The sequence below is a fragment of the Branchiostoma lanceolatum genome, chromosome 16 (genome assembly GCF_035083965.1).
Source record: "Branchiostoma lanceolatum isolate klBraLanc5 chromosome 16, klBraLanc5.hap2, whole genome shotgun sequence".
NCBI classification, from domain to species: Eukaryota; Metazoa; Chordata; class Leptocardii; order Amphioxiformes; family Branchiostomatidae; genus Branchiostoma; species Branchiostoma lanceolatum.
The window spans coordinates 11,754,811-11,772,421 of record NC_089737.1 but is presented as its reverse complement, the minus strand read 5'-3'; the positions used below and the strand labels follow the sequence as shown (position 1 = coordinate 11,772,421).

The following is a 17,611-nucleotide window of genomic DNA, read 5'->3' as shown; positions in this document are numbered from 1 at the left end:
ACCGAGGAGGTTTTGACCTACTTAACTAGCAGTACGATATTTGTGACAAAAGGTGCTAGATTCTCTCTCTACCCAATGAAAGGAGAAAATGATCTTTAACTTAAGACGTCAAGTACTTTATTTTGATAGATAGAATATTACAGGCCAGCCTGGACATATGTATGTTATTTCACCAAGATAATGCACTAGATAATACTAGGGATAGTAACACAAATACTACAGTTGTTTCATAACAGCTGTAGTTAATCATTATCGCACTATAATGACTCTGAACAGACCGTGAAAAGCAAGTCATAGAGTTTGATCTTATCTTAGAGCCAGATTTGATAACAAGACATTTATCGTACTTCTTTAGCCCACACTGGCAAATACTATAGAAAATTGAATGTAATTGGTTACAAAGTTAATTAATGTACAAAGTGCATACGGCAAGACAGTGGCACAACTCTGCCGATTAAAACCTATTATTTGCATAACGCTACCACAAGCTCCCACGACCAACGGTCGAGGCCATATTCTCGAGGTTTGCGACTAACCAAATACTGATTTTGTAGAGTACACAAGACAAAGAGTATGTACAACTAAACATATACTTTGAGCGTACAACAGAAAAGTGATCTTAAAACCAACTTGTCTACAGTATCTAAATCTGATGCCTTTTGAAGGTAAGGCTATTTACATGCGCATACTACGGTTAACAATGTAATGCATAATGCCCGTTCCCCTGAAATAGCCATAGTACATGTATAAACATGATCACCGCAAACTTAAAACGACCGCGATAATGCTCGTTCTGTCTTCTTCCCGCCTACCGCCTTGTTTCAAAAGGGAAATAAAACTACCGTGAACACTTCATTTTCTCCCTACCTCAAAGTCGAATCACTAGTCTCTACCAGACTAACCGCGCCGGCTATAGGGTGAATATTTGCCGCGGGACTTTGGCCATGGAGGGGTTCATTCGCAGGTTGCATATTTGACCCTCTCTCCGTAGCCGACTCCCTTCATACAACTGACTCTATTGGACCAATTTCTAATATTTTCCCAGCGACCCGCGGAGGCTGGTAGAGCCTATCGAATCACCGCGGACTGTTCTTATATGTATTTACATAACAGCATCCTATCTCCGTATGATACAGTCCTACCCTCTGAGGCATTGGAAAAGGCAATGGAGGATAGATGATTCTGGGCTGACATAGTGGTTCGATAATCTCCAAGCAGATCTCCACGGTGCGCCGAAAATCGTATACATGCTAGCCAGAGAAGCTCCGGTCAGCCGGTAAGCTCCAGTCCGCCCCCTACCACCCTCTCTGGCTAGCATATATACGATTTTCGGCGCACCGTGGAGATCTGCTTGGAGATTAGTGGTTCGAGTGGTAGAGGACTGGCACTCGACGTAAGTCAAGTAAGTCAAGGTATCTCCTTATGGCCAGAATATTGACCATAAATACTATCTCATACTCTTCCCAATTCTAGTTCATCGGTGCCTTTTCCTGCAGCGCATTCGACTTCAAAATGAACTCAATGTCCGTGACATCCGCTTCCTGTGGTGGCAGTATCTTCACTGGATCGTCAGGAATATCCTTCCCAGGCGGGAGTTCGTCGGAAATCTCGTTCCCAGGCGGCAGCTCGTCCTTGTCCGTGGTGCTGATCTTGATATCCGGCGGCAGCACGACTTTGGTGGCGACTGTCATCACGCTCACGTTCGTCTCGCTGTACGGAGGTGGTGGCTCTTCTTGCCTTCTCCCGACCAACCAAGGAGGGAGGAAGGTCACTTTCTTGAGCTTCCGGTGGTAGATTAGAAAGGCAATGCCGCACTGAAAAAAAAGGAATGGAAATTTCAAAACCTTAAGCATTATTAGTGCCCAAGTTTGATTCAATACTGTGATAAACAAACTGTGTTTAATGCAGCTGTCTTTACTTCTTTCCGCTGTATGGTATTCGTAAGGATATATCCGTTTTATTAAAGATAACAGTTTGTTGTAATTCTGCAAATGTGGTACATGTTGCTCACTTTTCCAGAGTTGCAATTGAAAATACGTAATGTCGGACTTGCTAGTATTATATTCTAAGTCGAAAATGAATAAATAAAGACCAGCAAACTCTGTGTAAGTCTGATTCAAGTTGCGAATTTAGAGCTGAAAATCTCTCAAAAGTGCTTAAAGACACATTGTGATGTTGGCACTGCACGAAATGACCTCGGATCCTGACGTATGCAGACAGGAGATCTAGAACTCGGAGATCCGGAAACTCAGATCCGTAAGAATCCAGACGGATACGGGGACCGCATTGTACTAAAACAACTCAAATTTATTTACATCAAATTTAAACTACATATGCAAGTGGTACACTGATGCGGTATACCACTGGCACGTGCAAATTAATTCAGGTAAATTTGAGTTGTTTTAGTACAATACGGCCCCCGTATTCGTCTGGATTCTTACGGATCTGAGGTTCCGGATCTACGAGTTCTCCTGTCTGGATACGTCAGGATCCGAGGACATTTCGTGCAGTGTTGGTATCAACTCACCGCAAAGGCAAAGGCTACAGTGCCGAGGATCAACATGGTCTTCTCGACGGGTAGCATAGGCGGCTTTCCACAGGGCTGTGAAGGGTGTACAGAAATAGTAGTTTCAGACATAGATCCAGCACAGTAGATAACAAAACTATCTACCACTGAAAACTCATTACCATAGCTTCTCCAGAACACGAGATATCAAGGCCGGACGTTCTGCTGCAATACCTTAGAAAGTCGCCAGTGCCCTCCCAATCTAATGATTTTGAGGTCTCATCATGAAGACCTACCCACATACTAAATATTAAGACAATCCACCCAGGAATTCTCTAGTAAGAGTTAACCAATGTAAACAAAAATAATCGATAGATCAATCTATTGATCTCTTGATTGGAAATATTTTTAACTCTTACCTGCTGTCTATCGTCTCCACACACATCAGATAGCTCCGCTGCACCTGCCAGCACTTCCGGATCCTCCGTAGTCTTGTACGTCATTTCCGGTGAAGACGTTCTGGCGGATCCTGTGACCTGCACCGCTGCAGCCTTTTCGGTAGATGGCGCCCTCCCAAGCGTTGTTGGTACCGAGGTGGTTGGTTTGGCGGTCGTTGTGGTCGTTGTGGATGAGGTTTGGGTGGAAGTCGTCTGTTTATCAGTCGTGGTTGATGTAGTTGACTTCGCAGTAGTTGTGATCTCTGCAATTGATAAAGTGCAATGTTAAAAGTATTGATCTACTTCATCTGTCTCTCCTAAGGGTAGACGAGAAGTTAAATACTGTAAAAGAGGAAATGTTCGCGGTGGTTTGATTTTCGCTTTCTCACGGTGACCTCACGACGAACTTAAAACCATCGCGAACATTTCTCCCTTTACAGTATACAAGGAATGTAATTGGTATCTTAAAAATTGTTCTGTTCTACTCTCGCCGTAATCTTTGCTTTAAACTGCCCGTCTTTTTCGGTAGGACATGTAGCTACTTAATGTAACCAGCTGCTGCCGTGTTGCGTGCCTGCCAAGCTGGTGTGCTGCGCTGTATGGCTATTCCTAGCCTCTATACCAGTCTCCAGACGTGGCTGGAAAGAAAATAGAAAACGGTCAAATAGAGGAGTTGGCCGGCCGATAGATACAGTTTGCCACGCCAGAAAAACTGTATCCATGCCATCGGCTGGCCAACTCCTCTTTTTAACCAATTTCTATTCTTTCCAGCCACGTCTGGAGCCTTGTAGAGGCCAGGTTACTCCGACTATATGCACGGGCCCGATTCACACACGCGGAGTTGGGCCATAGCCTATGATACAGGTACTTGCCTGCGCAGGTGTGTCCATCACCCACGTATCCAGGTGCACACCGACAGGTGTAACTACCGTCTGTGTTCGCACAGGTGGCGTGGTCATCACAGGTGCGCCTCTCAGCACACTCGTTGATATCTGTAGAATATATATAAAACACAGGTTACAATTTACGTCAATGAAGGCTAGACGTCACTGACGAACGACAGTGGGTGCTAACTGAAACGTTAGCGACTTCTAGAAATCTACCAAGTTGCTTGAGAAACAGTTACATTGTGTGACACATTACGGTTTCTTTCTGATGATTTGATATCTGCAAATAACGCCGTATCTCCAGTGACAAACTTATTTTTCAAACGAGATGAACGTATCAAAGCTAACAAGTCTCAGTTAGATTTTCGGCAAACTATCAGACATTGATAAACTTATACTTATAGTATATAAAAGTGTAAAAAGAAAAATATTGTGTGAAGCTGTTCCATCCTAATCACACCCTCCCTGTGGTATAAACCATCCAGACACTGTACTGGATATGCATGAAGTATTTCTACCCACCATGGAAAATATGTAGACACTTCAGTCTGAGGGAAATGAAATCTCGTTTTTCATGAATAAACAGAACTGGGGGATATTGGTACTCTCTGTCGATGGCAATTGATCGCAGACGCTCAAAATTAGTCTGGATGACAGTGTGAATAGTAAAAAGACACAACGAGGTATCAGAACAGGCCTAGGAAGTTCCACACACGCGCGCGCACACACACACACACACACGCACACACACACACACACATACACACACACACAAACACACACACACACACACACTAACACACACACACACACACACACACACACACACACACACACACACACGCACACATAAACGCTACCGAAAACATAACCTTCTTGGCGAAGGTAATAACAGTGTGTGACGGGCAGTGCTGTTTTCTGACCTGCGCATCTCGGGCTCTCATAGCCCCGCTCACAGCCGCTGCAGTAGTCCGGTCTCCCGCAGTGGCCTCCGTGGGGGCACGACGTCGAACCGAAGCACACCGCTGGAAAAGAATTATAAAGGTTCAATATTAAATCTAACTATACTGACTGGCACAAAATCACCACTTCCCTCTGATAAATTTCAAAAACACAGATGTTTACTAAATGGTCTTCTTTGTTCTGGGCTTAAACATGTACTTTCCCAAAGTGCCGCTAAAATTCAATTTCATAGAAAATATATATAATATAAATAATTTTAGATAGCTGCAATTCGAACATGAAGCCCAATCAAGGCTCCGCCGTTGAGAAGTCGCTAGGATGATGTAAAGTTGAAAACAAGGAAGAACGAAGACAAAGGTAATCATGGATTCAGATACGGTTGGTAAATAGCCTAGGGGAGGAAATGACCATTTCTTCGAAATACAATTGTCAAATAAGCCTTGCGGAACAAAGTTTATGTTTTCATAAGACTACGTACGATTGCAGGTCCTCCAGTGACTTCCGCTTCCCATGGGATCCCGGATCACCCCCTGGCACCTGTACCCGGTACTGCAGGGCCACAGCCAACAGGCCAGCGTCATCAGGTACTCTCGCTGCAGTGAAATGGATACAACAAAACGTGAACCAGTAATCAAGAGTCTCTTATGGCTTCGAAAGATTTCCCCTGGCAACTTCCCTTAAAACTGCAGAAACCTTGAAACCATGCACTGTCGTTGCAGAATGTTTCGCTCTCCAAATGTTCGGTTTCCATGAAGATTAGCTGCACTGTAGTACTGTAGTTAGTGTTGTATGTTTGTTTTCCTGTTTGTCGTGGGTTTTTCTATAGTATAAACATCCATTTTTATTCATAAAAAAAAAACTTAAATCGGCCTGCTGTCGAGTGCTGGACACTTTTCAATGAGGCCCGGTCATGAGGGGAACAGACAAAAAATAAGATGCAAAAAAATATACAGATTACATTGAAGTCCTAATAAATCCATAAACATCATCATCAACATATTGCTTGCTCTATTGAAGAGATGAAGCAATCACAAACGTTCAGCTTCCAGTTTTCACTATCATGCATCTTGTCAGTCATGTCTTTTCCACTTAAACAAGTTTCAGACCCGATTAGATTCTTTAACTATAAACGTATACATGTAGTCTTACATACATACATGTTTTGTATACACAAAGCTGTGCCCATCACTACTTACAGACTCTGATGTTGACCTGCATTCCAGGACCTCCTCGAAGCTGCACCCCTCATGGGCGCACTCCTCCTCTATGCTACTGAACAGGCACTGCCACAAACCCCGCTTGGACCGGTGGTTACCCACAAAGCTGTGCGCTTCCTGTTCCGATATGAAGGGGTTCTTTCCTTCATTGGACCTGGAGACAGAAAATATCGTAAGGAAATATAGCTTTCGTGGCTTATAGGATTAACCACATAAATTCCTTAGGAAAGCTATGGTGTGAATCTTGTTTTGCGACAGGTTATAATTTCAACTCACTGCCTTGTAGAATAGTTAACTGATGTTACAGTCATAAAGAAATTCGAATTGTCAAACTTTGTCAAGCGTCTTTTCTCTGGGCCTCTCACGGAAAATGTAATGGGGATGTATAACTTTAAATATCTAATGTCAAAACTACATAGTATTACATTTCCTTAGGATAGTTCAAAATCTGATGCGAAAGCGCAAAAGAAATATTGCCCAGTCTTTTAGAATAATATTACCAATATTAATGTATTTCAGAGATGTTATTCATCATGATTTTTAGTGCCTGTTTGTATGCATATTTCCAGGCCAGACATCCGCCGTATTTTGCATGTTTCACGTTTTGAGTGATATGATAGTTTCCATTGTTTGAGTGATTGATTGATTTATTGTTCGGTCGGTTTGACAATTGCTTAGTTCATAACATATTTGATGAATAGATACATTGATTGACGCATTGCCATTCTGGCCTCTTTTTTCCATAACATAGAATGTGAATGGTTTATTATGTAGTTCCTGTTTATAGGTCTCGACTTTGGCAACACAGATCCAAACAAAAAATCAGAACTTTTCCAGACAAAAATCAATGTTTACTGCAAAATATTCGAATCTACATGCTCGCGTTATGACTGCCTGACACATCGTAACAACGCATACCCTCTCCAAGTGATACGAGCCATAAATTATTCAGTGCTATATTGTAAAGGTCGGTTTTGTAACACGCAGGTTGCGCTCTATGTTTCTGGCATTCTGATATCGACTGAACATTTAATAGCTTTTGTAAGGTTAAGAGAGTAATCTATAGATTCCTTAAAACTTTTAAGTTAAAATTGTAAATCAACTTTATACAAATGTAACCATTATTTGTACACTCAAACGTAATTTTCAAAAACTTCCTGATCAAGTCTTGTATAGCAAGCGCCAGGCACGGATATATGAGTCATTTGACACCATAACAAAACCTTTGTGCTATTTTGGTGGGACAGGGACCATAAACAAATTGCTGTCTATGTGAGTTTTAACTGCTAAAGATAGGCTACACTTAAAACGTTTTGCTTTCTTCTTTCTTATCGTAATAACCGTAAAAACTGTAGGAGATGAGTTTTAACTTCGTATTCTTCGTCGTTTGTTATGGGTCTAAAGCTAGTTGCTGCGACTTAACGAAGTTTGTATATCTGTAAGATTGCTTCGAAATCAGACAAGGGTATGTTGTTGGACGTGGGAAACAACCCTTTGGTGGCCTCCGAGTTCATTTGCCCGAAGGGAAAAGTACAAAGACAGTCGCGCTTGACCGAATAACCATGCCGACCAGTAACATGGAACGCTATAGCCAGGTATTTTGATATAGCGTCCTGTGTGCTATACATGTGTTTTTTTCGTCACTGAGAAAAGTTTCCACCGTACGGTAGTAATCATATATTGAGTGACACTACAGTCACAGTGTTGTGATGTTTGATAGAATAATAGTAAAAGTACAAGTTATTATTGGCAACCTTGAACATTTAGCATAATGTTGGAGTGGGTGATCAAGCATAACCGGGCAAAAATAGTCCGAATGTTCTCGTCATATTGTTGGTAAGACGTCAAAAAGAGAAACAGAAGATTACACCGTGATCTTAAAAGGTGTATAGCAGCTTCTTTGGTATATATGAAGACATCGATGAGGTAGTAATGGGTTACAAGTTGTATTGTTTACGTTAATGTAGGCTAGGAGAGGTACGGATACGAGGGTATATCTTCGACATAACCATCCAAAGATACAACATAGCAACAACCACACACAACCATAGAAACATACAAACATGAAACAACGCATTTCAGACTTACCCCGACCCAACTGCAGCCAGCATGGCGAGCACGGCGACGGTTGTCCATACGCTAGCAGACATGTTCACTCTCGTGCGAGATTCTGGACATGAAAACATAGTTTACAATTCTTAGACACCTATGTACAAACGTACACTCCCACTCTTGCCTCTACATTGCACGTTAAACAACACTGGGAGGCTAAAACACACTTATAAATAGGTGTGCAGACCGTTTGCTTGTCACCACCGCCCAGTAGACAATCAACCTAGTTCTACCGACCCTACCTACACGTTTGTGTACACCTGTGCCCTGGGGCGATGCTTCCATTTGAACTCTTTTGACCTGTATTTTCTGACGAGAAAATGGCGGGGAGAAATGATTGCGTTGTTGGTAAATCTTACCAAGAAAAGCGTCGTCCTACTTTAGAAAGTCCTGGGCTTGTTTTGGTCTTTGAAGCATGGGATAGAGCAAACTAAGCTAGTCTAATCAGGTCAATGGTTAAGAAAAAAAGAAGAGTTACGCCATTCTTGTGCACATATTCCCATTGAATGGCGGTGACTACGTACATTGCAGTGATTGCACCTTACATTTATGTTTGTATAAAAAAATTCTGAATCGTACTGATTATTTGGGTACCAATCACTGTGGGACCAAGAAACATCGCAAGTCTTTAGAAATAATTCTTTAAGCCTCCTCAGTGGCTGTCACACTGCTCTCTATACTACTCAAAGCCTGCATGGGTGACTATTTCTTCACATGAAATTTCAGGGCAAATCTTAAAAGAGCACAGAAATTTTCACAATAAACATACTGCTCTCACAAACTGTGCATGTCTATACTGATAGCAAAAGCACATGAATATACAACTGCGGGTTACTGCAATATCTTACCTGGCGTATATGTGACACTGCGTCACACTTGTATGGATACGGCGCCTGTAACAAGACGTGACCTACATGTACTGGGACGTGACTGTACTTACAGCTAGCACATGCATGTTCTTCAAGTCTAGAATAAACTAGAAGTCGTGCAACATTTTCTTAAGATTTTTTTGGCTGGATGTTCATATAATCTCAGCCAACTTACCTGAGCTAGATTCACGAAGTACGTGTAGCCACTCGTAGCTGAACACCAAGTTCGACGGGCCTATATCATATTCTGAGCTTCATTATAATAAAAGGAGGAAGTGAGCTATCTTTAGAATGGGGAAGAGAAACTGTCTTTCGATTGGTTGACCACTGTCTCGTCACAAAATCTATTGTACACCTATAGAAACCAGACATAGGGACTTTCCTAAACATCGACTGAAGAATTATCTCAGGAAACTGTTACATGTTACATCATGTACTACGAACGGAAAGTCCCATGTGTACAAAATGTTTTTACGTAGTGCATGGCGTGACACAGATATGTCCCTAATGCTTTCAAAACTCACGAATACGGTGGCAACTGACGTTAGAAATCCTTTACATCGTGATAATATCAAGTGAGTTATGTGATCGTAATGTATCCGAGTCTCTAATGAGATGAAACCTTGTTAACTGGAGACCCAGCGTTACAAACACCTACATGGAACCCGATACGTCTTACCAAGGAGGTTAAACTCCTTGGTCTTACCAAGGAGTTTATGCATGTAACGGTCCTGAGACAACTTACTTTAAGATACAGTCGAGAAATACTCGAAAAAGAAGACCTACTTAATGTTCAGTAACTGTTTTCGTCACAGCATGTCTTGTTTAGTCACTGTATCCCCGTTTTGAAAATCACAAACAACACGACTTAAAGAGAATAGTTTCTAATCAAACAGTTAAGACAAACGTCCTACCTTCAAAGTAAGCCACCAAATATTTACATCTCATGTGGTGAGACCTGTTAATAGCAAATTTAAGGCCTTTTCAGCAAAAGCAGTTACAGTACAAGTTGTTTTTCAAGCAAGTACGGTAACTGTTGTCATGCCATCCGCCATTGCAGTACTGTAGACTGGTCTTTGTTTTTGTTACGTCACAGGGACTTTGTCTAGTTGAACATTCCGTATCGTATGTCCGTCTAGAATATCTTAGGGACGTACCAACAACGGTTGAGTTGGGGGGGGGATGAAAATGTTGCCTTTGCAGAATTATAATAATTGGCATGTATTTTTTTTTTAAATCGTTTTGCTTTTAACTATCTATGTCTTGTGCAAACTAGTCAATATTGCAGTCGACTTCAATCTATAATTTGTATCTATATTTTCTATGCCCCTATAGTAACCATATCTGGTTCGTCCTTTTCTCCAAGCCAAGGACACAAAGAAATAATTGAAAAAGTACATGGGCACTAGACTCATAATGGTGTGAATTGAAAGAAAACAGATTTGACATGGATGAATTATAGGATTATTGATTTAATCCAACTGTCTTTGAAGTAAACGATGGGTCTAGACAATCTCCAAAGACCTTTGTATGATGCATTAGTCTTAATCTGAATCACATGCAAGTCTACCACCATCAATTGGCGTAACACACCAACACAGTATGCATTGGTATGTGCAGATCTCTTAAGATTTGCCAAGAATATGTTGGAATAGACATTTTGTATAAAGAACTGCAATGAGATTGTAAAACAAAATCATTTCCAACAAGTAAAATTATCATCAGTGTTATAATGGCATGAAGAAAGGCTTAATAATAATCTATTTATCAAGTTCCTGTCTTAAGTACAATATTTCCATATGAAATATGGGTGTCCTTCATTGAACATAGATATCAATAAAGATATCTATTTAGGTACATGGAAGAGCCTTATACTACATATATTAAAAACGAACAAGTTTCTGTATTATAAATAGTCAAAAATCATTTTTGGATCTGAGCAGCCATCCATAATTCAGGCAAGTAATCGTGATCAGACTTATTCAGTCTGGCTGGCTGAAATGTAGCTAACAAGGTTTGTCATGATTGCTTCTTTTTCTGGGGGGATAGATGTTCCATCTATTGCTGTTCCTCCCTCTGCAGCTGATCCAGTTGCTGCTGCACCCCCTCTGGAATCTGCACCTCATTCAGGTTGTTCACGTCTTCAGGTTCGTCAGAGATCAGAATCTAAAACAGAATCAACAATTTTTTTTTTCAGGATAAGAAACAGTTTTAAACAGCCTTTTGTAAGGACACTTCACTTGGTCAGGAATGCAAGGAATCAAACCTGGGCGCGTGACCTCTCAATCCCGTGTCTACTAGCCTAAACATTCTGCTGTCATATCTCAACATCTACATCAGATGGAAATGATAAATAATAATAATAATAATATAGACTTTACTGCACAACAATTGTACAAGGTACAAAGTATGGCATCCAATGGTACAATAGATAACATTCTATTCATAAATGAAGCAGACAGTAGGGACTAACCCCCAACTTGAACAACAACTGTAAATGTATTAAAGTTCCCTGTGATTGAATTTTGGGGGAGGGAGAAAATGAAGTGTTTGCAAGGTGGTAGGCAGGTCCCACTCTACGTTACCATGTAACAGTCTCATCACCAAACAGCGTATCTACTGCACTGATCGGTACTCAAAGTGAATACTTAAGGTAAATACTCAAGGTGAATCGTTCGTTCACACCCTTGAAGTGTATAGAGGGACATAGGTAAGCATGTTCCCTTACTGTTTCACTAGCAGGGTATATTTCTATAGGGAGGGGTTGCTAGCCCTTCCCCTTTAACGTGCTCAAAGCACCTCCTTGATCACGGAAGACCCATTTTACGTCCCTTCCAAAAGGCAAATGCAACTCCAACCAAGATGCCCTTCCCAGGATTAAACCGGGGTCTCCAAGTCTGCAAGTTGGCAACTGCGGTCTCCCAGTTACCAACTACATGTAATTGGAACCAGGAGCTCATTTTCAACTGTAAAGCTACCAGTTGAGCCACAGGGACATCCCTACTCAAGATGAATACCCAAGATGAATAGGTTGGTGACTATCTCACCTGTACCACATTCTCCACAGCCAGCTTGAGCCCAGGTTGAGACTCCCAGGTGTGCAGCTCCCGTAGGATGTAGTAAATGTGTTTGTCTCGCAGCGTCTTCCTGCCGTGTTTAGTCGCACACAGCTGGGGGACAAGCAGAGGTGAGATATATATGTGAGACTTTATCACATTCACGGCAGACTACACAAAATAAAGTATCAAAGACTCTGAGATAACACTTCTACCGACATTTACATTTAGTACCATACAAATGGCAGAGTACCAGTCAAAGCACCGTTAGGAATATTTCTTGACTTACCTAAAGCTTTTTTTACTGTCAGTTTATGTCAGATTTATTTCTTCCCTCCTTTTGATTCAATGTTTAAGAAATGATAGAACTTTAAAATTGTTTTGAATGTGACAGCAAAGTTTACACTACTTGTTTTCCATCATCCATTTTGTATTTTAAATGTATGTTCTTACCCAATGAATTTCTTATATATTTGTATTCAATATTTGAGGAGAGGGTTTCTTACAACCATTCCACATTTTGTTTTATCCTCAACAAATAAATGTGAATAAATACATGGCAGAATTGACCAGGACACAATGTGCACTGAACTTCTGAAGTCTCTCTCTCTCTCTCTCAATCCAATTTAACGTCTTTTGTTCCCCATCATATGGGGGTTGGACGTGCTTGCACATGGATGGGGAAGCCCCAGAACTCCTCATCAAGTACAAGTCTTTTTTGTAGCAAGAGTTTTTACGGCTGGATGCCCTTCCTAACGCCAACCCAAACCCTACTGCTGGGCTTAGGACATGGGAAATATGTGTTAAGCCGTGTTAAGTGCCTTTCTCAAGGGCACAACGTCTGGGTGCATGTCCGGACATGTCTGGGTACTCCACTGGGGATTGAACCTGGGTCTTATTAGTTCATAGCTGGATGCTCTGCCACTATGCCACACAGACGCCACTGGGACAATGTGCACTGAACTTCTGAAGTCACCTGCAGTAAGGTCTCCAGTAACATCTGCCTGATGTTTGGCTCTTCCTCCCTCTGCTTGTCCTCCCCCAGATACTGCAGCTCGTCAGGAAGCTGTTCCATTTCGTCCTCTGCAATTTCCTCGGGACCTGCTAGGGGGAGCATCAGGAAGGGTAGGATGTCCACATCATCACTCAGGAGCCACTCGTGATGCGCTGGAAAGTAAAGAAGGAATAAAGAAGAAAGAAGAAATCTAAGTTCAGAAAAATGTTTTTACATTAACAGCAATTATACAGGAAGATGAAGTAAAAAGAAGGATTGTGTTGAATAACATCAGTGCAAAGTTGTTTTTTACTAATAGGTTAACTGTTTCTGAAATATTTCTTATATTATTTTATTATTATTGTATACTATTTGTCCACAAATTTCAGTATAAAACACACATGATCTGCAGTCATGTGACAACTGTTTACATGTATATTACATCAAAGAGCAACTTAAACTTCAGCCTGCCAAATCTAATTAAAAGCATTTTTCAAAACTACAAAATAATGAAAACAGCAGCCCCTTTCTGCAGTTGTGTGTAGATCCATCCTCTAGCATAGCACTTTAGCTTTGCAGGAATGATATGGTGGTTCTAACCAGACACCTACTAGTAACCTAAAGGTACATCTAACTCCATGCTCCTGTTGTATTCAATAATACCAAGTTCCAGACAATACCTGTCTCAAAGCAGCAGTTCTTTAGCGCTCCCACAATCCCTCCTCTCCTAATAACAGAACCCTGGTACTGTGTGAAGGGTAGTAAACGTTGAACTACGCACCGTTCACGGTCCAGGATGAACTGTCGGGCTTCCCGCAGCTGAGACATACATCAAACATACCAGTAATAAGAAAAATGTAAAGGAAAATAGCTTACAACATGAAGTAGGTAACTGTTGAATGTGTTTTTAAGTACAATATTTGGAAACAGAAACCACTCTGCAGTCATACAACACAATCAAAATGTTTGGTGACTAGAAAAAAAATGTATCAATATCAAAACAGCAATGAACAGTATCCTCTTGACTACTTTACACATAGTATTTACTACATTCATGTAACTTTGCAGGACTCTTTTGGGACACGGTGAGAATCGAGAGTTTGCTTTGCAGGGTCTTCAAGGTTGAAATAAACATTGATAATGATGAACAAAATGAAAGACAGAGCAAATATTCAAAGTGGAAAGTCAGTACAAAACTGCAAACTTTAAAACACAGTGAAAAGTTAAAGATTTACAGCATTACACTTTTCACCACCAGGTTGCCTACCTGTGTAAGATTAGACAACATAGGGCCGATGTAGTGCAGTTGCTTCCCCTTCTTGTTGTAGCCCTCCTGGCAAAACACCTCCACAACTTTGGCCAGTCCAACGTCTCCCTTTACAAGACTGTCCAACACTTTTTCTGCTCCTGATTCTTCCCTTGTAACGTTAGACAGAATCATACAAGCGCTGTCCGCAAACTTGCTCTCTGGGTCAGTTACTGTATGCACGAACTTGGGAACTGGATCGTAATCTTCCAACAACACTTTACAAAACTTTCCATAAGCAGTTAGATTAATAAGGCACAGGTAGGAGTCTTTTGCAATGCTTGCTTCACTGTCTTCTGTTAGGGATAAGATTTTTTCGATGAACGCTTTGTTCTTTAGGAAGAATTCGGCGCTGTTTTTGGATGCGGTGACACCCAGGAGGTATTGCATTGCTGTGGCTCGGACGTTGGGGCGTGAAGTCAGTGAAAGGAATGGCAGCATCTCCTCCAACTGCTGCTGGTCCCCCATGGTTAAGATCTGTAAAAAAAATAATATTTTGGTAAATCTGCAAATATAATTTATGTGAAAACACTGTGTTTTTTTTTCAAAAACAAACAATCATAATAAATCCATAAAACTATTGTACACTCTGGTTCGTCTGGCCTTTTTCATCAGTTTTCATTTTTAGTTGATCACTCTAGCTCCATTTGATGTGTCAGCTTACAACTGAAAGTGAAGGACTACAAAGAAAACGTGCATTGAAATGAATTGAAAAAAACTAGACTGGCCGTCATTTGCTTTAAGAGCAAATTCAGGATGTTTCGCCCATACTCCTCATGCAAGAAGTGGGCTGTCCCAAAATAACTCCTGGGCAAATCCAAGTTTCTGCATAATTTATGCAAATGAGGTCCTCATGAGCATAAGTTATGTCCAGGTGCTTTCACCTTTCCTACATGTACCTACATGTACAAGATGACATCCACAGCTTTTACAGTAAGGGGAATACAACATCATGCATAAATTATGCAAGTGAGGTCCCCATTAGCATATGTCATGGCCAGGCGTGTGCACCTTTCCTAAAGCTACCTACATCTCAAATATGACATCTGCAGCTTGTATGGTAAGGGAAATACAAGTTTCAGCATAAATTATGCAAGTGAGGTCCTCATTAGCATAATTTTTGGCCAGGTGCATTCACCTTTCCTAATGGTACCTACATCTTAAAGATGACATCCGCAGCTGTCACGGTAAGGGAAATACAAGTTTATGCATGAATTATGCAAATGAGGTCCTCATTAGCATAATTCATGGCCAGGTGTGATCACCTTTGCTAACGGTACGTACATGTCAAATCTGACATCTGCAGCTTTTCCGGTAAGGGAATTACAAGTTTAAACATAAATCATGCAAATGAGGTCCTCATTAGCATAATTTATGGCCAGGTGTGTTCGCCTTTCCTAAAGGTACCTACATGTCAAAGATGACATCCGCAGCTTTTACGGTAAGGGACATACAACTTCATGCATCGATTATGCAAATTGGGTCCTCATTAGCATAATTTATGGCCAGGTGTGTTCGCCTTTCCTAAAGGTACCTACATCTCAAAGATGACATCCGCAGCATTTACGGTAAGGGACATACAACTTTATGCATACATTATGCGAATTAGGTCCTCATTAGCATAAGTAATTGTCAGGTGCAGTCACCTTTCCTATAGGTACCTACATCTCAAATATAACATCCGTACCATGTAACATAAGGTACATATAACTTTCTGTAATACCATTAGTAGAGGTACCCCCTGACATCTGCTTGGTTTTAAGTCCCAGACATGGGTTCAGTGTAGGAGGGCTTATGTTACAGTATGACCTAGTTCTTGCTGGCACCGACAGAAAATAACCACAAATTGCATCAAAAAATTGCAAAATAAATCATTTTGAAGTAGTGTATGCCAAAAAAAATAATGGGGTCCTTTGGGTAAATATCCAATGCACAACTAAACCAAATTTCAGGTCCTCAGGTTTCAACACCACGGCACTGGAGGCCATCATGTGCGACTTTTGTCTGAAAATGACCAAAAAACCTCCATAAAATCATTTTAAAAACTTATATCAAAAAAATTTTAAAAGGGTCTAGGGGTATACACGTACTCTACCTGCATACCAAATTTCAGCTAATTTGGTCGACGGACGACCGAGAAGAAGCGATTTGAAGGTTTGACAGGAGAAGAAGAAGAAGGAGAAGAAACCTTACAAAAACAATATGTTTCGTTGGCGAAACATAATTATTCAATGTACTAACAATTAATGTTGTATTACTTTATCAACTGATATCTAAGAATATCAGTGATGAATAGATCGTTACTATTCTAAGTATGGTCTATGTGGATATCCTTCACTATAACGTTATATTACTCATCCCGATTGTTTCATTGACTTCAAAGTCCCAACATTCTGAAACAATTCAATTCAATGCTAAATATGTTGTTGTTACTAGACATCGTTGTTTTCCTTGTTTTATTTTTACTAAAAAAAGTATATTATTTCGCTAGACGTTGTCTCTAGATGCTAGGTTTCCCTTGGTGAGCTCTCTAGTAGGTTTTTAGGTTTTGGTGACATGTTTGCGAGGTAAAGATCCATCACGTGTATTCTGCCCCCCTCCCCCTTCGCCATATCTTAAACATCAAATCTTGTTGTCCGACATAAAAAGGAGTAAAACATGCTTATCAACGAAGCTCGGACCTTCTAAAGCTACGAACATCACTACATAAAACTGACATACCTTAATCTATCTTCTTTTAAATGAAATATTCCGATTGCTGAATCGTCGGCTTTGCGGCGTGCGCGCACACTTCCGGGTGACCTTTGTACTGTAAAATTGAACCTGATTACCTCAATACATCGCTGTATTCCGATTGTTGCATAGAAACAAACCTGATAGTCTGAATAGTGTGCTGAATTACGATTGCATGAAAGAGTACACATAGCTGTAACCAGTAACGTTATCGCAAGTTCTCAGTGAAATATAATGTGCAAAATAGCCATTTTAGGTTCAAAAAAGGATAAGCTCCTTTTTCAGGCACACCTACCTTATTTTTTAGCCTGAGTGCCAGCCTTTTTAGCTACCCACAAGCTCCGCTCCTCGCCAGCCTTTTTAGCTTCCCTCGCCTTTCTGGCGAGGAGCGGAGCTTGGGTAGCGTACGGAAGCTAAAAAGGCTGGCACTCAGGCTACCTTATTTTGCCAAATGATCGCCCAAAACATTTCGATGCATTGTTAGGTAGTATAGGCAGGCGTATAGACTATTATAATCATCAGGAACATAAT

General features: G+C 40.9%; 2 protein-coding genes across 2 annotated transcripts; both read right to left on the bottom strand.

Moving 5' to 3' along the window:
• Positions 1–100: 100 nt before the first annotated feature.
• Positions 101–10,129, bottom strand: LOC136422236 (uncharacterized). The gene is made up of 9 exons (XM_066409880.1): positions 9,906–10,129; positions 8,099–8,180; positions 5,990–6,164; positions 5,272–5,386; positions 4,586–4,855; positions 3,816–3,935; positions 2,926–3,206; positions 2,528–2,602; positions 101–1,814 (listed from the first exon to the last, which is right to left on the bottom strand). Exons 1-9 carry the CDS (start codon positions 9,937–9,939, stop codon positions 1,470–1,472), a joined length of 1,497 nt encoding a protein of 498 aa, XP_066265977.1. The 5' UTR covers positions 9,940–10,129; the 3' UTR covers positions 101–1,469.
• A 314-nt stretch (positions 10,130–10,443) lies between these two features.
• LOC136421925 (protein HGH1 homolog) lies at positions 10,444–17,191 on the bottom strand. Its single transcript, XM_066409510.1, has 6 exons — positions 17,069–17,191; positions 14,309–14,824; positions 13,722–13,860; positions 13,024–13,214; positions 12,039–12,161; positions 10,444–11,157 (listed from the first exon to the last, which is right to left on the bottom strand). Exons 2-6 carry the CDS (start codon positions 14,813–14,815, stop codon positions 11,050–11,052), a joined length of 1,068 nt encoding a protein of 355 aa, XP_066265607.1. The 5' UTR covers positions 14,816–14,824; positions 17,069–17,191; the 3' UTR covers positions 10,444–11,049.
• Positions 17,192–17,611: the final 420 nt, after the last annotated feature.